The 20,226-nt window shown below is 39.0% G+C and overlaps 1 protein-coding gene across 4 annotated transcripts in view; it reads right to left on the reverse strand.

Moving 5' to 3' along the window:
• The window catches only part of LOC121647682 (unconventional myosin-IXAa-like), a 133,858-nt gene that overhangs the window by 22,937 nt on the left and 90,695 nt on the right, over positions 1–20,226 (reverse strand). For all 4 annotated transcript variants that reach the window (XM_041997330.1, XM_041997327.1, XM_041997329.1 and 1 more), the window contains exons 10-15: positions 17,675–17,791; positions 16,142–16,276; positions 7,785–7,906; positions 4,241–4,382; positions 986–1,181; positions 548–667 (exon numbers count right to left, since the gene is read on the reverse strand). In XM_041997330.1, coding sequence (XP_041853264.1) covers positions 548–667; positions 986–1,181; positions 4,241–4,382; positions 7,785–7,906; positions 16,142–16,276; positions 17,675–17,791 — 832 coding nt within the window. The remainder of the gene's footprint in view (positions 1–547; positions 668–985; positions 1,182–4,240; positions 4,383–7,784; positions 7,907–16,141; positions 16,277–17,674; positions 17,792–20,226) is intronic.

A 20,226-nucleotide genomic window follows, 5' to 3' on the forward strand; every position in this document is an offset into this window, starting at 1 on the left:
CTGGAGACGGAGGACTACCAGAAAATCCATGTGTCATTACTCCCTGCTAGTTCACAAGGGGCCTGATTCATTTGTGCGATCACTTGTGCGTGGGAGTATTACTGGTCATGAGCTTTGCTCCAAGGCAGGACAATGCGTGCAAAGAACGACCCATATATGAAATAATAGTGATGTTAAATTAGATTTCAAAGTATGTTTGATACAAACATATTGTCAAAGTCAGTCATTCACACACATTTATGACTGCAGCCCCTTCTGGATTAAACCAAAATATATTTCAAATGCATTTCAATAACACTGTTCACCAATGGATGAAGAGGGTTACATAGGAATCATTCATTGGGAGATTTTCTTTATTTATTTTTGTAGAGGAAGCCTTTCAGTTTTCCTGATAAATGCATAAAATCTGTGAAAACCAGCCCAGCTTGTTTCTCTATTTTTATGTTTGTTACTGAGCTGTGGCCATGCAGAGGCAATTCAGCTCTTCCTCCAACTTCCTCCACCTTCTTCTTACTTCCTGTTTCCAGCAACCTGCACAGTCACTTACTGTATTTCTCATCTTTACATCTCTGAAGGATCTCGAGGCTCCTCTGGTGAACCGGGTGGTGAAGGAAACTGAAATTGTCAACAGTTTTTACAACAGTAGAAGGAACTGCTGCATCATTCCCTAAAACACAGAAAAAAAGACAAGAATTTCAATTTTAATACTGGTAATACTGTTTTAATATGAATAGAAGCTCATATTAATATTTAATAACAGTCTGCTATGCTTTCTTTTTAGAAATATTCCTAGATCTACTGAGAAATGCTAAATGGGGCATAATGAGCCAATCATCTTAACAACAGCCTCTAAAAAAAACAGATAAAAGCCAAACGAAACATCTCAAAACAGGTGATTTCCTTTAAAATAATTAAAAGGATCCTTCAAGCTTGAACCTGCTGCCTTGTTTTGATGAATATACTTGAACTGTTGACTCTTCCTCACCTGTTTTTTTGTGGGTGTGTCTGCGACCTGCTTCTCTGAAAGCCACATGAGCTCTGAAGTAAGCTCGAAGAACAGCCCAGCGGAAAGTCGCCACAGGGTCGATTCCCATCAGGCCGCAGATGAAGGCGTTCTTGCTGCTCTTCAGTAAGGCAACAATGTCAGGGCGCATGTGGTCAGTGTTCTTCTCTCTAAAGTCCTGAATAATGTAGAAACACAAGCCAGGTTTTAGTCATTTCCCAGGACTGAGTTTGTATAATGATAGTTACCTTCAGAAAATTACCCTGATTTTCCCATAACCTCCAGAACAAATGAAAGGCAAAGACTGGGCAACATTTATAAGCTTTAGTTATTTGAACATATAAAAACAGCTCAAGTATCACAGCAAAGAATGGCAGCAGTCATCATGTGTAATGTTTTTCATTGTCCTTTAAGCAGTGGAAAACCGCTTGGCAGCAAAGTTTACAGCTACTTACATCCACTGTGGGCAAATGTTTCACTTTGTTTCTACATGAATATGAGATATTGTTCAAAAGAGCAGTTTCATATTTTGAATATTTTTACACTTTATGGGATTTTGGTGTTATTCTAAATATTAAAATTAAGCTTACCTTTAATCTTTAAGCAATTCAACCTATTTCACTTCTAAGGTTAACTATAATGTCAAATATAAAAAAAGATAAAGACAACCTCTAAACAATTATGACACATAACGTGCCAAATGAAATTCAGCCCTGACCCTAAACACCCAGAACAGTGTGCAAGTAAAAAACCAAATACCCCCTAAATGCTTCCCAAGGAGTTAAGAGGTTCAGTAGCAGCCAGCTGCTGTTACTCAAATGTGCTTAATTACCTGATCAGAGGTGTGAGAACCTTTATAAAAGCAGAAGTTTTGTCAGTTTGTTCTTCAGGATCATTAATTAAAACAATGCCAAAGAGAAAAGACATGTTGAAAACAGAAAAGATCATTTAAAAGTGGAAAATATTAAAGACAGCTATCACTCTCCCTGGGTGGGAGCACATCACTGCTACAGACTTTAGTTAGCATGTTAAAGAAGAAAAATTAAAGAAATAAGGCTTGTTTGGAGAAGTTTCCAGGAGAAGGCTTCTTCTCTTGAAAAAGAAGACAGCAGCACAGCTTCGGTTAGCAAAGCTGTATCTGACTTCTGGAACAGTGTCCTTTGGACAGATGAGACCAAAGTGGAGACATTTGGTCATAATGAACTGCAACAAGTGTGGTGAACACCAAATAACAATAGTCAACTATCAAGCACGGTGGTGGAAGGCTGATGATGTGGGGTCGTTATTGCAGCCACAGGATTTGGGCACCTGGTATTTTCCTAGAGTATAATGTGAGACCACTGAGTCATTCAACAGGACAATGATCTCGAACACAGTAGCAAATCTACAACAGAATGACTAAAAAAAAAAAGAAAAGAATCAAGGTGTTGAAATGATCCAGTAAAAGCTGAACTGAAATGCTGTGAAAGGACCCGTAGTTCTCACACACTGCATTTTGGTTTAATTTTTGTTAAATAAATTATGACAGTTTCTATCTTATTTTAATACATCAATCAGGAGAAAAGTTTTTCATAATGTCCTTAAAACCTTTTAGTTAGGGAGTATTTCCTTTTTTTACTGTATGAAAATAATTCAAACTTGTCTTTCCATACACATCTTACTTCACATTAAATGTGAAGTGAAAGAAAATTCTCTCACATACACACAAGACTCACGTCTTCTGGCCCATCCATCTGTAAAGGAACAAAATATCTCATCTGAAGCTGTGCTGTGATAACAAAGCCATTAACTATAAACCCTTCAAAATCTTCTCTCTCCATATGATACAAGTCAGCTGTGTGTTCAACGTCATTTCACGAGTAAAGCTCTGGCTGCACGGTTCACACCGAGCAGCTCCTTGGCTCTCAGCTGATATGGGATACTTTTCCACAGCCACGATAACCAGCTGTTATGGATTTATATCATACAGCGAAACAACAATAAGCTCAAGCCGTTCCAGAACATGTGCTTCTTATAAAAACGCAGCTGAGAGAATTAAATCTAGCCGCAAAAACCATTCGACAGAGCAACAAGTAGATCTGCTGCTGCTGTTTCTGTCCTAACTTTCTATCTTATGTCTACACTGTTGGAAGCTTTGGGTATCTTGATGGCTACTTTAAAAATTTAAGCTGCTACTATTATTTCAGAGTTTAACTGGCATGTTATATATAATAATAATAATGGGATATTTTGCACCAGTACTGTAGCAGGTAAAGCTGAGCTATTTATCCAAAACAGGGTTGTTGGTTTCTTGTACTCTCAATTTGCAAATAAGCATTAATTTAGTGAAAAATAACACCATCAAGGCTATAAGGATCATCAAGTTTTCACATTTTTATATCATAGCTGCTTGAGATCTGGTCAAAACAAAGCTAAAAGTCTCTTGAATGTTCTTGAACTGACTTCTGTGTCATCACACCAGTCATAAACACTCATTTTTATTTGCTTAAGACCTAAGCCTTTCATCTGTTGTCTGCATCTTTTAGGTACGTAATCTGGTCCATTTTAGGGGCCACTGCAGGTCCGTACCCTGACCAAGCAAATACTACCAGAAACTGCAGGTGCAGAGTTGAGCACTATAGCTGATATGTGAATCCTGAAAGGAAGAAAGAAGAAAAAGGTGCGATGTTTTTAATGGCTGCACTGTCTGCGCAGTCTTTTTCTAAGAATTTGCATTATCATTATCTCCCCCACTGTCAACATATTTTGTATTGCCTAAAAGTGACAATGGAACTCAGAGTTGAGTTCTGAAGCCCTCTAGTGGCTGTATTGCTTAACAGACCATGTCCACGTAAGAAAGCCAAGCGTGAAACAGATGTACCTAATTACGTACTTAAAGGGAGCATAAATGGGCTTTTAGGTCTCCTGACAGCAGAGAAAAAAACATAAAGAAAGTATATTACTGCAGTCCCCTCCACTGGCCTACCACTGATTTTAAAATCTTGTCAGCTTTTGAATATCTTAATGGACAGGCTCTGGCTTGTTTAGTCCAGAGCTTACATGCTTTTAAACAACAACCAGTTTCTTCTAGACGTGCCCAAACCAGGCAAAAAAAACTAAAAGGTGATCATGGTTTTGCTGTGGTTGCTCCTAAATTGTGAAACAACTATCAAAGATGCTGGTTATAGTAACTGTTAGTATACAGGCGAAAAAAAAGACTTCTAAGTGAAGTATATACTCCATACATGGACATCTCACCTTGACTCCATACTTGACTTTTCCCGCGTAGTGTCTGATGATGAAGGCGGGCTCCATGACAGCAGGGAACTCGATGTAACTGTTTCCTTCATGCTGACGCTTGAACTTGTCCAGCAAGGTCTGATTGGAAGCTTGAGGGAAACTAGAAAAAAAGAGACCTCATGTTTATATCTCAGGTTTAGACTTGGTATTGATTTTGCAGCAATGTCTGGGTGGCGTCTCATCCATTTAAAATTGAAGGTGACATACAGTAGCACATGTGAGCATTTATTACATTTAATGTTTACTCAGTTTTACTTTACATCTACTTTTGCTGCTACTTGCAGGATGATGCCCTGCAGTTTTCAGTAGGGCCCTGCTTAAATCCACACACATAAAATGGTATTCCTCCAACCCTCGGGGAAAATATTCTGTCACAAACATATCATTGTGGTTTAAATCTAACCAGAGCAACACTACTTTTGCTTGCACATTCTTTAGTGGTTTCACCTTTGATATATGGACATTTCCCCCATTTGCTACTAACCTCAGCTGGCTGCATCAACATTCCTAGAGATGTTTCATATCATCTAAACCTCTCCTCCCTGCACCTCTGCAACACACTGCTGGTTAAAGCATATCTGCAGGGGTCCTGAAGCTCGATGTTGTTACAGTAGAAATGCACCCCGCACTCATCCCCTATTCTTTAGTAACCTAATCCATCTCTCAAGAGGCCCTGAAGCCTTGCCAGCTCTAATAACTGTGAATGATGAGATCTCTAAGCGCCTTTCCTTCTTTTTCTATAATCATTCAGCATGATGCTCCCTCCCCTGGAACCATAAAAACCCCTAAACAGACTTTTATCCCCCACTCTTTTTTTAATGGCAAGATCCAGCTTTGACCCAATTTCTCCAAAAGTGACCCCTTTTTCTCACAGAAACACATATTTGTATATTATTAGTTCCAGATGAAGCAGCTATCCCAGGTTGTAGGTAGGATGATGGCTAATATGGCTGTGTGTATACTGGCTGTTGTACACGCATGACAAAAGGGAAGGCTGTTGAATTTGGTTTATAGAGGAACAAGATGCTGAGGTATAGTGCCAGCCTGAAGAATATTTCACTATAGAATAAGCAGAGAGAAGATGGATTGTGATCCAATGTTGGTGTTCTAAGTTCAGTAACATCATGAATCAGGCTAATGAGCAGTTGCATGAAATAAATATCATGCAGAGTGATGAGAAGGTTATTTCTTCAATGAACAACCTGGTGCCAAAGAAAAAAGTCCAAATTGTTAAGAGACGTAAAGGTACAATGTGTAAGAATTACTGTCATCTAGTGGTAAAGTTGAGCATAGAAATGACTTAAAATGACAAGCACAGTTGTAAATGGACAGTGGACATCAGTGGTCAAAATTCTTCCAGACAAACGTGTTTTTATCTGTGAGTGGATTCACTGGCCTCAGGTAGAGCGATGACTACACTACAGGTAACTACTTTCAGTCTGGTTTTAAAGCACTACACAGCACTGAAACAGCTCTCCTCAAAGTCTCTAATGACCTTCTTTTGGCCGCAGATAGAGGAGAGAGCTATTTTAATTGATCGTCTTAAAACCTGGGTTGGCATCACAGACACTGCACTTGATTGGTTTTATTCTTATCTTTTAGATAGAACCTTTGCAGTCACCATAGGTCATTTTTCTTCCTCCTCTGCTCCTCTTGCCTTTGGTGTACCACAAGGTTCTATTCTAGGTCCCATTTTGTTTTCATTTATATGCTCCCCCTAGGACACGTTATAACCCGCCATGACGTGTCCTTCCACTGTTGTGCAGACGACACACAGATATACCTCCCGCTGAGACCAGGGGACAATGGAAGCCTAGCTGCTGTGTTTCAACGATGTGAACAGTTGGATGGCACAAAACTTTCTACAACTAAACAGTTCAAAATCTGACATTATCTTAATCAACCCTCCTCACTCCACCGCCCATATTGAAGACAGTCTCGGTCCTCTTTCCACTAACATCACCCCCTCTGCCAGAAACCTAGGTGTCATATTTGATTCCAATCTTAATTTTCATCTTCACATCAAAAAAGTCACCCAATCCTGTTACCTTCACCTCCATCAGTAAAATCAAACCTGTCCTCTACCGGCCCGATTTAGAAAAAGTTATCAATGCTCTAATTTTCTCCAGACTCGACTACTGCAACTCCCTCCTCTCCGGTCTTGACAACAAATCCCTCTCTTGCCTCCAACTTGTTCAAAATGCAGCAGCTAGGCTTCTCACTGGTTTTAGCAGAAGACAACACATTACCCTGTTTTAGCCTTGCTGCACTGGCTCCCTGTACGTTTTAGAATTGATTTTAAGATTTTACTGATTACTTTTAAAGCTTGTTTAGGTCTGGCACCCTGCTACATTACAGAGTCACTGACACCCTACAAGCCTCCCCACAGCCTTTGATCCTCAGGCAGGTCCCTTTTAGCTTTGCCAGGGTCGAAACTCAAGACCAGCGGTGATCGAGCTTTTTCGGCCCGAGCTCCTTGACTCTCGAACGACCTGCCTGAGGAGATAAGGCTGACACCATCAGTTTCATCTTTTAAGTCACTTCTTAAAACACACTTTTATCGACTGGCCTTTTTATAACCTTTTTATTTACTTTATTTAGTTTCGAAATGTACTCGTGCATGTGTCTTTTCTTTGTTGATTTTATTACCTTACTTCACTGTGTGCTGTTCAGCACTTTGTAAACCTTGTTTTTTAGAAGAGCTTTACAAATAAAGATTTATTATTATTATTATTATTACTTCAGCACTGTGTATATGTGTGTACTGTCTTCTTTTATGGTCCTTTAATAGTATTACTTATCCCAAACGGTGCTCTAGCACCTATCAAACCAAGCTGGTACTGCAGTTTTAAAGCTCAGAAAGTGCTCGCTTCACACACAGAATTGTTTGTTGATTCAGTGACACCATAGTAAAAATGGTGGCATAAATATGGCAGCTGCCAGGTATATGGACCCATGGCATGAGGATATAAATGGTTCATTCTAAGAGAATAAAAACACAACTCTTATTTTAGTAAAGTGATTAGATACCAATAGAAACAGTTCTTAGTGATATAATAATTTTTATTTTATATATATAATATTTCTGTCATTTACTTTTGATGTTGTTACACACTGCACCTTAAAAACAACAACACTGTTGTCAAAGCAATGTGTACAATAATAAAAGAAGAATTCCTGTGTCTTTGGACCTGATTTGAAATAACAAAAGTAAATACATCAGTTTACATTTTGATAAATTGATAAGCCACAGTTTTGGTTTGAAAGCAACTCAGCTATTAAACCAAAACCAAACCCGTTCCCCTTTCAAGGCAAACCATCATTTCTAATCGAAATAATATTTATATAACTCTCCGCTCATCTTAAAGAGATCCTAAAGTCAAAAAATGACTGCAGTTTGATTTGATTTTTGAGATACCAGCATGCGTTTGTTTGGCCTAACAGGTACATTGTAAACAAGCAGAGATGCATCAGGATCAGTGGAAATCAACAGGTGGCATACTTGCACTCCTCGTCCAGCAGGTGGAACAGAGCTGTGGGTTTCTTGCTGATGAGGTTGAGGCAGCTGCTGTTGTCGATGTATTCAATGTTGTGCCAGGTGATCCCCTCTGCCCTGTACTCCTCCTGTAAGGATGGAATCACAAGCAACAAATAATAAAACAGAAACTTTAGGAATTTGAGGTTCAAAGAAATGGTGGAGCTGTTTTCCAGTGCTGATACCATTGGATTGGCCCCTATGTATGAAAGCAAAGAGAAATGTGGCTCAGATGGGTCAGAGAGTTTAACAGTTGTGCATACTTTCCAAGGTATTGGACCAAAAATCCTAGCAATGGTTTAACTGCACTAAAACAAAAGTTGAATCACATCTATGAAAACACCTGGCTGCTTGTTGACTGCCAGTAAGAGTGTTGACATTTGGCGAGGCCTATATACCCCCAGAGTCCGATGACAAGAGATGCATTTAACCCATGTCCCCTTAATGCCTTAAGAGGGAGAAACCAGTAAGATTTGTTAGTTAAGAGTGCCTCTGCAGCGGGGATTGGAAGTGGAAAAAAAAAGAGTAGTGATGGGGTTGTTGGGTACGTGTGTTCCGTTCTCTCCAAGAGAAGCTGCTGTTAAGGTACACTTGAGAAAGGCATGTAAACAGTTCTAGCTCCAGTAGCTCACAGGTCATGGCGCATCTTACCATCAGACTGCTGGGAAAGAGCAAATGTTTCAAAATACTGAGTCAGCTCTAGAGAGGCAGTAGGCCGAGGAGAAAAGGAGGAGTTTTCCTTTGGTTTGATCAATAGGGAGAAAAACAAGAGACTGTTTTCTGTGCAAACAGAGCCCTGCCAGTGCCCACAATGTTCAGTGTTCAAGGCTTTCGACTTTGATATTATATAGGTGAAAAGGTAAGTTGAATTTCTCTAGAAGGCTTAATTCATTACCAAGAATAATCTGTGCTTCATACAGACACAAAACAACCAGCTTGCAAAGGAATGTGCAATCTCTCTCTTCATTTGCATGTTTGCATCCTTTTACAGTGTCTTTCTATTCTAGTCCCTATGTATTTCTAAACATCTGTTACGGGAATTAATGAAAATAAAAAGTTAAATGATCAATTATCAGACATCAAGAATTTAAAGCAGTTTCCACACATTGTTTTCAACATGAGACATGTCTACTTTTTCTGTTGAATCACCGACAAAGCACATGGAACATGTGGAGTGTTTGTCTTCACTCAGAGGTTGCACCCGATCACACGGAACAAAAACAGGGCTGTAAAAAGAAGTTCGTTTAAACTTCATCGAGAAAAAGTGCACAGATGGAGGATACAGGTCATGCGGCTAATTTTGTTGTGTCTGTGAGGACGTTTGTGTACACGTGTTGAGTCAGAGACAGACAATTAGATGCAGACACACTGATGAAGAGATAAACATCGGCACACTCCTCAGTCATTTTACTGCAGCACATACGCATGTTAACGTAAACAGTTCGGCTCAGCAGACAGAGATGGTGGTTTCGTTACGGTTCAGCTAAACAGCAGAATGACCGGACTTTCATCATTTAGTCCCACGCACTGCCAGATCCAAAAACTTAGAATCTACTGCTCCGCTGAGAGTTTCATATCTGGATTCGATCCTGGATCGATGCAGTACATTTTTATTCATTATTTCTACAAGACTGCATACATAGACATCCAGAGGAAGCTTTATTTTAGACTGAATACAAGTTAATGCTAATAAAAACCTGAAAACAGCTCCTCTGAGGGTTTATATTTAATCATTTCCCTGAGATAAAAGAAATCAGATGGAAAATGTCAGACTTTAAGGTAACAGAGGAAACAGCCTGGAAAAAATATGTATTTCAATAATAGTATAAGTCAGAGCATCTCAGAAAACACACTTTTTTTTCCCTGCTGGAAATGGACCTTTGTGGGTTTAATGTTTCTCAGCCACAGCAAACTAACAAAAGTACTAAGTAACTAACAGACCAACAAAAGAACTTATATTTTAAATCTTGACTTCTACTCAGTGTAATGATGGCAAAACTCATTTTCATGGTACCTGATACTGAAAGAAGTCAATAGAAGCTTATCTCAGTGTACTTAATTGAGTCTATAAATGCCTGTCAATGCATTATGAAGGTTTTACATCAACTATTAGTCCCCATTTAACCTAATACAACATTTTAAGACTGTGCAAAGCAAATATTTAGCTGCTACAGCTTGCAGAATAACTTGTGCTCCTTGTACTGATGAGATGAAGAAGAATTTCATTAATTTAGAGGGGACACAACCAGAAAAGCAGCTCAGCAGATCTTAGAGGGCTAGGCTTGTACTCAAAGAATAAGCTTGTAAGAACTTCATGTGCTTGTAAGCACTGAACTGGATTCATACTCAGCTCTGAAGAGCAAAAGTAAAGAGGTGCACTGTGGATGTTTGAGGGATACGCACATACTTAAGCTCAGTGGGTTGGTTTTGTACACAGCTATGCTTATAGGGGGAGAATCACCACCATCACCTGCCTATGCAGTGATGGTTTTACACTTGGTTGCGTAACAAACTTTAACCAAAGACAACAGACCTTAACAGATAAATTGTTCCTGATCACAACCATGTGGACTCTCTACCACCCCAGCTGTCATCATCACATCACGCTGATATTGTCAGCATCCATATAAATAATTTGTGTTTAGCTTGGTGGTTAATAACTTTTATAACTTAGAACAGACATTTGTAACTACTCTCCACAGACTTTAAGCGAAGACATTTTTCAAAACGCCTCCATTTAGAATTAAAAGTCTGCAAATTTGCTACTGCTACTTTGTAAAAAGATTGCATCATGTCTTATTACTTCCCTGGGCTTTGATTTTGACCACTACAGGGCAATTTAATCACTTTAAGTAGATATATGCCTTACCTGAAGCCACCCATTGCCTGTTTATGAAGTCAAATAGTGACAAATGCCAGCTTCCGTTGGATCACACCAACAGAGCACCAAAACGAGGAGGAGAAACTGCACACACGAGCACATACATAAAGTCTACTAAATTTACCCAGACATCAATGATTCACCTGAAGTATAAGAGCTTTTGTTGCTACTCTAATACAACCGACTTTGATGCATACTTTTGGGATCAACCCATCCATAAAGTTGTCTCCTAACAAGCTGAAATAAATAAAATATATTAACCCATTAAATGGCCACTGGCTGTCCAAATTGGAGAAAGACTAATAGGCACACGGCCTTTAAAATGGACTCAAAATACCGAACTAAAGCCAATCTGCAAGCAATAAAAATCCCTACAGCCTCCTACTGCGCCGAAGAAAGCAGGAAGCTGTGTTGTGGTCAATGAGATTGGTCAGGATTTGTGGCCATCCCTCCATCCATTAGTCAACCGCATGGGTCTTTTCTCTGCTGCGTAACACAGTGCAGCACTCCAGCAACCTGAATTGTGTTTGGCTTAATGCCCTGGTGTTGAGGTGAGGGGTGTGCAATCCTCCATCTCGCCATCTTCATATTTCCCCCTCTCTCAGCGTCTGTTTTCCTTATTATGACAGCCGAGTGTTTTTATTGAGCAGGAAAGAGGAAAAGCGAGCTGCAGAAAGTTTTGCAAGAAAAAGACAAATAAACCAAAGAAAAAATCGTGTTGCCACTAAACATGCCCTGCAGCTGAGCTTTGCCAAGGTACACAGTAAAACATCTTCTCTAAACTACTTCTTAATCAGCTCCACTATTAATATCATTAACAGCTTATTTTCGTGCTGTTAAGGACGGAGGGATGAAACCTAGAGAATCCCCTAGCACGTGTTCGATATTAAGAACTGGGACCATGAATTCAGCAGCAAGCGGCAGAATTCTCCATGAGGAGAAGGCCACATGTTTTTTATTTCACTGAGTCGGTTTGATATCTCACAAGTCAAACATGACACTGTGTTTGCCTTAGGCGGTGGCCGTTGTATGTTTTCTCACTTTGATCCATCTTTCTACAAGAGAAAAGAAATCAAGCTCCACCTGGCATGTTGAGTGTAAACACTGGATCAGAGTTTTCACACACACACACTTCTTCCATCCAGCTGAGAGTTGCAGTTGGTCAGGTGCTATTAGCCTTGACTGCTGTTTCCAAGGTAAACACACACCGCTGATAAGGACGACTGATTGGTTGGAGGAGGAAAATCCCCCTGATGGACCATCTGAATCACTTTTCTAAAACTGGAGGCAACCATGTAAGCTGACAGAAAAGTCGTTTATACTTGTTTCTACAGAAACACAAAGATCCTCTTTAGACATCTTTTTAAAATGGGTCTCACAGCTCAGTTCACTCAGTCACAACCCAAGATCACTGAAAGGTAAGAAAATTTCTGATTAGCTTAATGTGAGAGTTGCAAGTTTATTAATGATTGCACCTTCAAAAATACAAAAACAAGGACTTCAGCATCGACAACTGATAGTGAGACGAAAAAGGAGCTGCAAAGGGCTGAAGATGCAGACTGCAGCATATGATCAGTTTTATTCATGAGGTTCAGATTTAGTTCTATTGCAGTAACATCTCAGTCATAATTACATGTAACCTTGTACGTACGACAATTCTGTCCAAAGTGCAGGACTTTCGACAAAAAACAACCAAATTTACCAGAAGAAATCAAAATAACATCAATTAAACGATTATCTTTAATCTTAAGGAAGTCAAGAAAGTTTCTGTATCTCCAACAGGTGAATGTCTGCTTATCTAAGGTCAGAAGTTTCTGGTGGAATAATATACCAAAGACAAGGCGTGGAGAGCTTTCTGTCCAGATGACGTCAAACTCAAAATGGAAGAGACCAAACAGCTCAACTTTATTCAAACAAACACAAATCAGTTGAGATCTGGCAACCTTCGATTAGGGAGTTGTAACAGCCCGTCTCAGAGGGGCCCCCCAGGGCTCAGCTCCACCTCAACTGTTGTCCTGTAAAATAAACTCACAGGCAGCTGATAGCCAAAGTTTCAGAGGCCCCCTGTGATTAAAGGATAATAAACATGAACTCTGCTGAAACAATATCATTCACCATCCAGTGAGGGCGAGTGTCTCAGCAGCGCTTTGACGCTTATTAATTGAACAAAACACAGGAACAAACCTCAGCTGGTATTCATGAAGGAGCGGCGGCTGTCACTAAACAACCAATAATGCAAATAGGATCAATTTTCTTATTTACGTGTTTGTGGCAAGCAACTGTTCAGAATTACTCACCAGGACCACAGAAATCAAGGCAATGTTATGTCAATGGTGGAGTTTTGTTGTGGTGTCTGCACAACAACAACAAAATAAAGTTACAATTTCTAGCACAGAAATGAATGTTTTTTGTCATATCTTTATCTTATTTTCAATAAATTAACTCTGGTCAGGCTGCTCCTAAAAAAGGAAACCTGACCAATGACTCTTGGATAGTTTCATTTACATGACTGAAGGATAATTTATTCTCCTATTATCAATTTACCACTAATATTGGTAATAAGAAGTACTGTATAGTAGGATGTTAATAATCAATGAGGCACTCTTGGCGTTGGGATGGGCTCCAGATTTAAACGTTGTCAGGTGTTGAAGCGACATTACCATTGGTTATCAGTCCATTTGTGCAGGACAGTGGGACTTTATCTTTCATACATATCGCGTATCAGTAGCACTGATACGGGAAGACTCCCGATCCCATCCGACGGGAATCCAGCTGGCAGACCTCAAAACCTCAGCAGTACATTTTCGGGAAAAACAAATTAAAATTGAGACATTTAAACTGTAACTATGAGCAAAACAACAACAAGGAAAAGATGGCTTTTCCCAATGCTCTTTAAACAAATGAGATTACTGACTAATAAAGCTAAATATTCTTTTAATTTACAAAGATTCTCTCAGATCTTGCAAAAGCTTTGCGGTTGCTATGGACGCTGCTACATGCATAGCATGTTCCTGTCTTCTTGTGGGCTTTCTGTCATTTCAAATTACTGTCGGTCAGTATTAGAAGTTTTTTTTTTTTTTTTTGCAATGATATCCAATGAAGTACTTCAAAGTTTTGGCCAGGCTTTTTTGTCACAACGGTAACTTGAAATTACACTTACCAACAGGATAGTTGAAAAATGTGTGTGTGTGCAGACCAAATCTTGAACTACATAAAAACATGATCAATATGGGGTCATAAGGGTCTTTATACACCACATCTGTCAATAAATCCTGCTTTACTCTCTTTAAATCAAACTGGACTTTGCATTGCATTAAAACCCCAGCAGTGCAAATAGTGAAAACGTTTTATGCCCAGTTTATTTACAGTATTGCCTTATAAAAATTCTTTTTACATTCCAATTTCACATCAATAAAACTTTGTCATTTCTTTTTTTTTCCCATGCAATTTCTCTATGGTAATTGAAATGGTAGCCTATGTATATAATATAACCCTAATAATATATAATATGACCCTAAAGGTGACTCATTTTGGAATATGCTTCCCCAAAAAAATCAAAGGAAAAAAACAAAAAGCTTAATTATTTTTTTGTACAACGTCTTGCAAGTGCTCTCTGAAACTAAGCCGCTGGAGGTCTGTGTCAATGAAATGAGAAAAATAAAAACTTTGGCATCATTGGAAAGGTCCTCATCTGGAGAACAGCATATGTCAGTATAAACACTCCTCCTTTAGGGAGGAGTTTGGGAGGTTCTATAACATTCAATGAGACCACACTGTACGCCAATTAATGATGGGAGAGGGGTACCTGACGCGTGAATATGTGATGCAGAGGGAGCCTTCCCAAACGTCCATATTTGACGAGTAACGTGTGAGAACGTGATGCTTATGTGTGTAAAGCCTGAGGGCAAACAGTCAGACCAATCACAGCCATTAGCACGGACTGACTGGCAGTGTACGATCTTCATTGAGGATGAGTGTTGTTGAACTCGTTTACCAAAACACTGCTCTTTTACTGCTCTGGCTTTAGCCTACAGCAACGTGGTCCGCTTGCTAAGTTGCCACAGCCTATCAGGATTCAGCAAATGAGGACAACAGCTGACAGTGATGGCAACACAGGCCAGCTGATTCGGATTCATCATCTCCCCCAAAATACCTTCCTAGGTTTATTACGTGCTGTATGGAAATGATTTGGAATAAAACATAATCACAAAATATTAAGGAACCTGGCAGGTGGTATATAGCTGGTCATGGATTACTGGTACATTAGAAGCCATTTTTTTGTGAGAGACAAGGTAGTTCAGATAATGAAGATGATGTCTTTACTAAGTGCTGTAGAGATGTGGTGATAAGGAGTGATGAAATTTAAATGCCCAAACAAGAAGAAAGACGACATTACGAGGCATAAACACCCAAGATTAATAAGTCAAATTAGAGAAAAATGAAGAATATGGAGAAAATGATGGAAATGGACGAAGGACATTTGCCCTGCTTGGCTTCAAATTGTAACAGAGTCTAGCACGAATTTTCTCTAGCCTTTTCACTTTAATGGATGTACATGCTAATTAGATGCAGCTACATAATTACAGCTATTTGCTCTGTAATGTCACAGAAAACGGGGGTGGTTCAGCACTTAGAAATATTACAAAAAAGGTTACGTCACTAAGAACCTTTGTAAAAATTAAACTGGTTAAAAGCTGGTGGTTTATGACAAAATCAGAGTTTTTAATTTAATGATTGTTTTGTTGCTATTCTGCTAATAGCACAGTTAAGCTAACGCAACAGATGCTTTCAGAAAGTTCAAACGATGGCAGAGGCAAGCAGAACAACATGCTGACAACAAATCAACCTTTTTTTTCCCCACTCATAAGTTTGAATTTCATTTTCTTTTCCTACATTACACTTGTGCCTATTCTGAAGGCCGACATTGATGCTGATCATTTTATCACTGGTGCTGCTGGAAGTGCACCTGACTGGATTTTATTGTAAAGCAGCTCCTTTCTTACGCTGGTAAACTTGACTGTACCACAGTATAATCAGAGCTTCCCTCTAACAACAAAAACATTCACTGTGAGTGACGTATATAGCTTAACTACAAAAGTCCTCCCTTTGAAAAGGAAACTAGGCGGGTCCGTCCTTTTCTCCATCAGCCTGATCAATCAAAAACATGAAAGCATTTCTGAGCAGAGTGTAAGAGCAAAGCAATGTGACAGAAATGCATGAACTGACATCACTGCATTTCAAGGCACCGAGGCAGATAGTGTGTGAATGCTTGTGTGTCGTCATAGTAACAGGTTCACACAAAAAGCAACAACATGTTATCAGCAACTGCACAATAATCATTGTCTAGAGGAGAAGAGGAGAAAAGGAAAGGAAGCATTGAAGGAGAAAAAAAGAGCAGAAAAGAAAAAGTCTGGAGGAAAGAAAAGGAAAACCAGTACTCTACCTGTTCCAGTTTAAAGATATGTTGGTTGAAATAGTGTTGGAGCCGCTCGTTGGCAAAGTTAATGCAGAACTGTTCAAAGCTGTTGTTCTCATAGTCCTCAAACCCAAAGATGTCCAGGACTCCTATAGACAGGATCTGATGGGAAAAGATATATCACATATAGTTTTTACAGTTTTTATATCACCTATCATAGACAGTGTGATAAACGCAAGAAAAATGACGCACAGCATTGAAATTTATGATTCTTATTTAGTTATGTTTTAATAATGCATTTCTTTTTATATCCCTTTATTTACAGCCTCGGCGTTCTGCTTGTTCCTTGTGTTTCAGTAAGAGTCATGTCATCATTTATCATTCATAGGCACCATTCTGAGCGAGGCACTCTCTTGGAGAATGCATTTAATTATGAAATGGGCTTTCTTCATTTAACCAGTCTACCCACTAAAACACACATGAACACAGGTTGCATATATTAACTGTTATCTGAACATAAAAACAGTGACCTTCACACAGTGTGGCTCCTCATCAACCCCTGACAAACAGGCAGACATCTGATGTTGATGCCAAGGGAGGCACACACACACACACACACACACACACACACACACACACACACACACACACACACACACACACACATCAAAATAGTTCTTCCATCAATTCTGAGGACATAGATTTGTGATGCATTTGCTTTAGATTTACCCTGACCACAACCATAAACACGATTTGCTTAACCCTCATCTTTGATGATTAACATTATGAGGAATAAAAGTGACACAAGTCCCCCAAATGTGGCTGTTTAGTCCCCACAAAATAAGTAATACAAACACACACACACACAAAAATACAATGTACTGGGACATCAGAGGACCACAGGGAGTAAAATGAGCTGAGGGAACTTGATGCCATCTGCCCAAATGTTCCTGGCACACAGACCAATACATGCGCACGTGTGAACACACACACACACACACAGAATTATGTGCTATCTAATTCTTTAGATACACCCACTGGGTACAATTTCTCAGCTGCCAATCAAATACACACACATAAAAACAGATATATACACACACACACACACACACACACACAAATGATGATTAAAGACCAGGAAAAAAAAAAAACAGAACAAAGGGATGAAAAATGCAGAGTAACTGTACTTTTGTGTGTTGCAGATAGTAAATGTTTTTCTGTCAAAGTAACAAAGACTGAGGCTCATCTTAGACTGAACAACTGGTGTATTTAAAAGTCAACAATGACCCTGCTCTATGTAAGTTCAGTATGAAGGAACCCTGCACCTGCCTATTTTCAAAATGCCAACAAAAACATTTGATTCAAGCGGGAGAAAAGAGGAAAATATTTTCTTAATTTTGTTCTAGTTTTGTTTTAGCTTTGCCTTTGATTCAAACTATTTGTATCGTAAAGACAATGTACTGTATGTTAATATGATGAAAAAGTCGCACGTGATGTGGTGGTGAGAACTTTCATACATGTACAAGATGTCTTTGTGTCTGTGAGTATTTTCATTCCTACCTTTGAATTTTGCTCAAGGTCCTTGTTGTTGAGCAGAGCATGGTTGGTTCTGAATACAATCCAATCAAACAGCGCGCTGTACAGCGACTTGGCCATAGAGTCCCTCACTGTGCCAGCCTATGCACAAACACAAATAAAAAAAAACAACACATTGGTTTAATCCTGAAAAAAAACATGTGGATTTTGTTATTTGGTAAAGGAGCCATAGCGTGAAAGAGTTTTTATTTCTCCTTCCTACTGCCCTACTAACATAACTATCCTCTCCTGCTTGGTCACGTTTTCATAGGGTTAACACCTCAAATGTTTTCAGTCAGGAGCCAAACCCTTAACACCTCTAGACCTGTAGATTGCGTTTTGGATCACAATTTGATCTATAAAAATCAAATGTGCCAAAAGGACCAATTATTACATCTCCACAGGCCAAACAGAAACAGAGGGCACATTCTTTGAGAAACTTGCAAAACTAACATAACCAGTTCTGACTTGGCACGTTCTTTGGCAACAATAAGTATTATTATTGAACTGCAAGTGGAGCAAGACTGAAAAAATTAGCTTTAACTAGGTCAAACCTTTTGATTTTCTCTCAGGAATTCTGAATTCTTTGCCTTGGAATTAAAAAAAGGAAGAATGGAATTGAGAAGACTGGTGTTATTCAATCAATAACTAAACATTTGGTAGGAAAAACTTTGCATCTATGCCGGCATCCTGTGAATGAAAAAGTTAAAATTCATACTCCTTATGAATGCTAAAGACTCAACACATTTACTGGGTTTCACGTTTCCCCTTGAAATGCAAGGCTGCAACACAGACTGAGAGTCAAACTTCTTGAAAACATCAGTATCTGTTAGTGAAATGCAAATTTCGTCAGTAATGAGGACAATAACAGGATAAATTTGTTCATTTGAAGGTGGCTGTCGGGTGACTACACTACCTTAATGTTCCGTACAGTGTCAGATTTTAACCTCTCTATGACTAGAAAATAAATTTAATATACATCTATGTTTTCATTAGTGTAGAATCAGAAGAAAAAGAGTTCTTGTTTTCATTGTCGGAGTTCATTTTGCTGTCTTAGATCTGCTCATCTTTTTTCTATGTACCTGTTTTTGGAAACTGATGTGCCTTTAAAAATAAATAAATAAATTAAAAAAAATAATATCTTCCTCACTATTCCACCTTGTTCCACCACCTTGTTGCTATGGCAGCCCAGAAAGGACAAACCATACCACTGGCTCTAGTTAACATTTTGTATTTTTCACAGAGCCATGGTTTAGGAGTTCACCAAGTGTATTCAGTTGGTTGTAATTTGTACAGCTATATTTCACCACACTGGATCTTTAACTGTCCAAACAATCAGCTTTCTCTACCACCAAAGATATCAACATATCAGTATAAACAACATTTTCATTTCATCTTGATAGTTTTAATGTCTTTGCCACCTCAGTTTGGTTGAATTTCTTTCTTTAAAAAAGGCAGCTAACTAGCTACTGCGTGTAAAAGATTAATAACTCTCTCTTAATCAAACTGTCCCTCCATTCAGAGAAACAGCAGTCAAAATATGATCGATTTGAATTAATGAACAATTTGGAGATGAAGGCAGAGGTCCAGATGTTTACAAAAAGAGAACATCAAGAACTACTTGCAAGTTTCTGCAACACGGGCCACTAACAGAAACATGCAGTCACTATATATAAATGTCTTGAATGATGGATTTAAAAACAACAATGTCTTTGTAGCTCCCCGGGAACCCCATCAAACCCCAACGCTGGTCTTTCAACTCTTAACAACTCATAGAAACTCTCCCAGCTGAGGTCCTAAGCAGCCAACTGTCATGACGAAGCAAAACTGCACTTTAAAAAGCTGTCTCTTCACTCTTACATTATTGATCATTCCTGATATTTTTAGCAGGCAGGCTTGTGACGTCCCTGCTCCCATAAAGTTATGCAAGATTATTATGAATAATTAAATTTTTTTTTTTAAAGAATCACAACTTAAATGCTACAGCAGGAGCTCAGAATTGGCAGATTGGATGTGACATGCTCAGTGAGCATGTATTGTCTCTGTGTTTTGCCATGTAATTGAATTATTCAACACAATGGGACCCGTTAGGAACAAAGAAGATACATAGCTGGAAACAAATGGGCTGAAAATGTTTTATTGGAGGGCCACCCAAGAAACAGAGAAAATAATTAGCAGGACTTGATCAGAGACTTTTGTTAAGTGTAACATTTGTGGCCATTGTACTAAGTCTTGGTGTTTATAATTATATGGCTCTGGGAAGGGAAGTTGTTACTCTACCATTTTATCTTTTCCCTCTGCCTGAAAACCACAGGGGGTGTAAAACAACAGCATGAGTTCACACTGCACGTGGCCTGCCAGCCTCCTCACAGCCGGAGTTTTTGTGCATGTGTGTGTTTCACCCAATTATGTCAATCTACACATGTTTTCAACTACTTTTTATGTAGTTGTTGTCTATGTCAGTGCCTATATGAATATATTTTATAATCCCCCTGCAGTATATGAGGGTTTTTATTTTCTCAACATAAAGCTTTAGC

Source organism: Melanotaenia boesemani, chromosome 10 (genome assembly GCF_017639745.1).
Source record: "Melanotaenia boesemani isolate fMelBoe1 chromosome 10, fMelBoe1.pri, whole genome shotgun sequence".
In the NCBI taxonomy this organism is placed as follows: Eukaryota; Metazoa; Chordata; class Actinopteri; order Atheriniformes; family Melanotaeniidae; genus Melanotaenia; species Melanotaenia boesemani.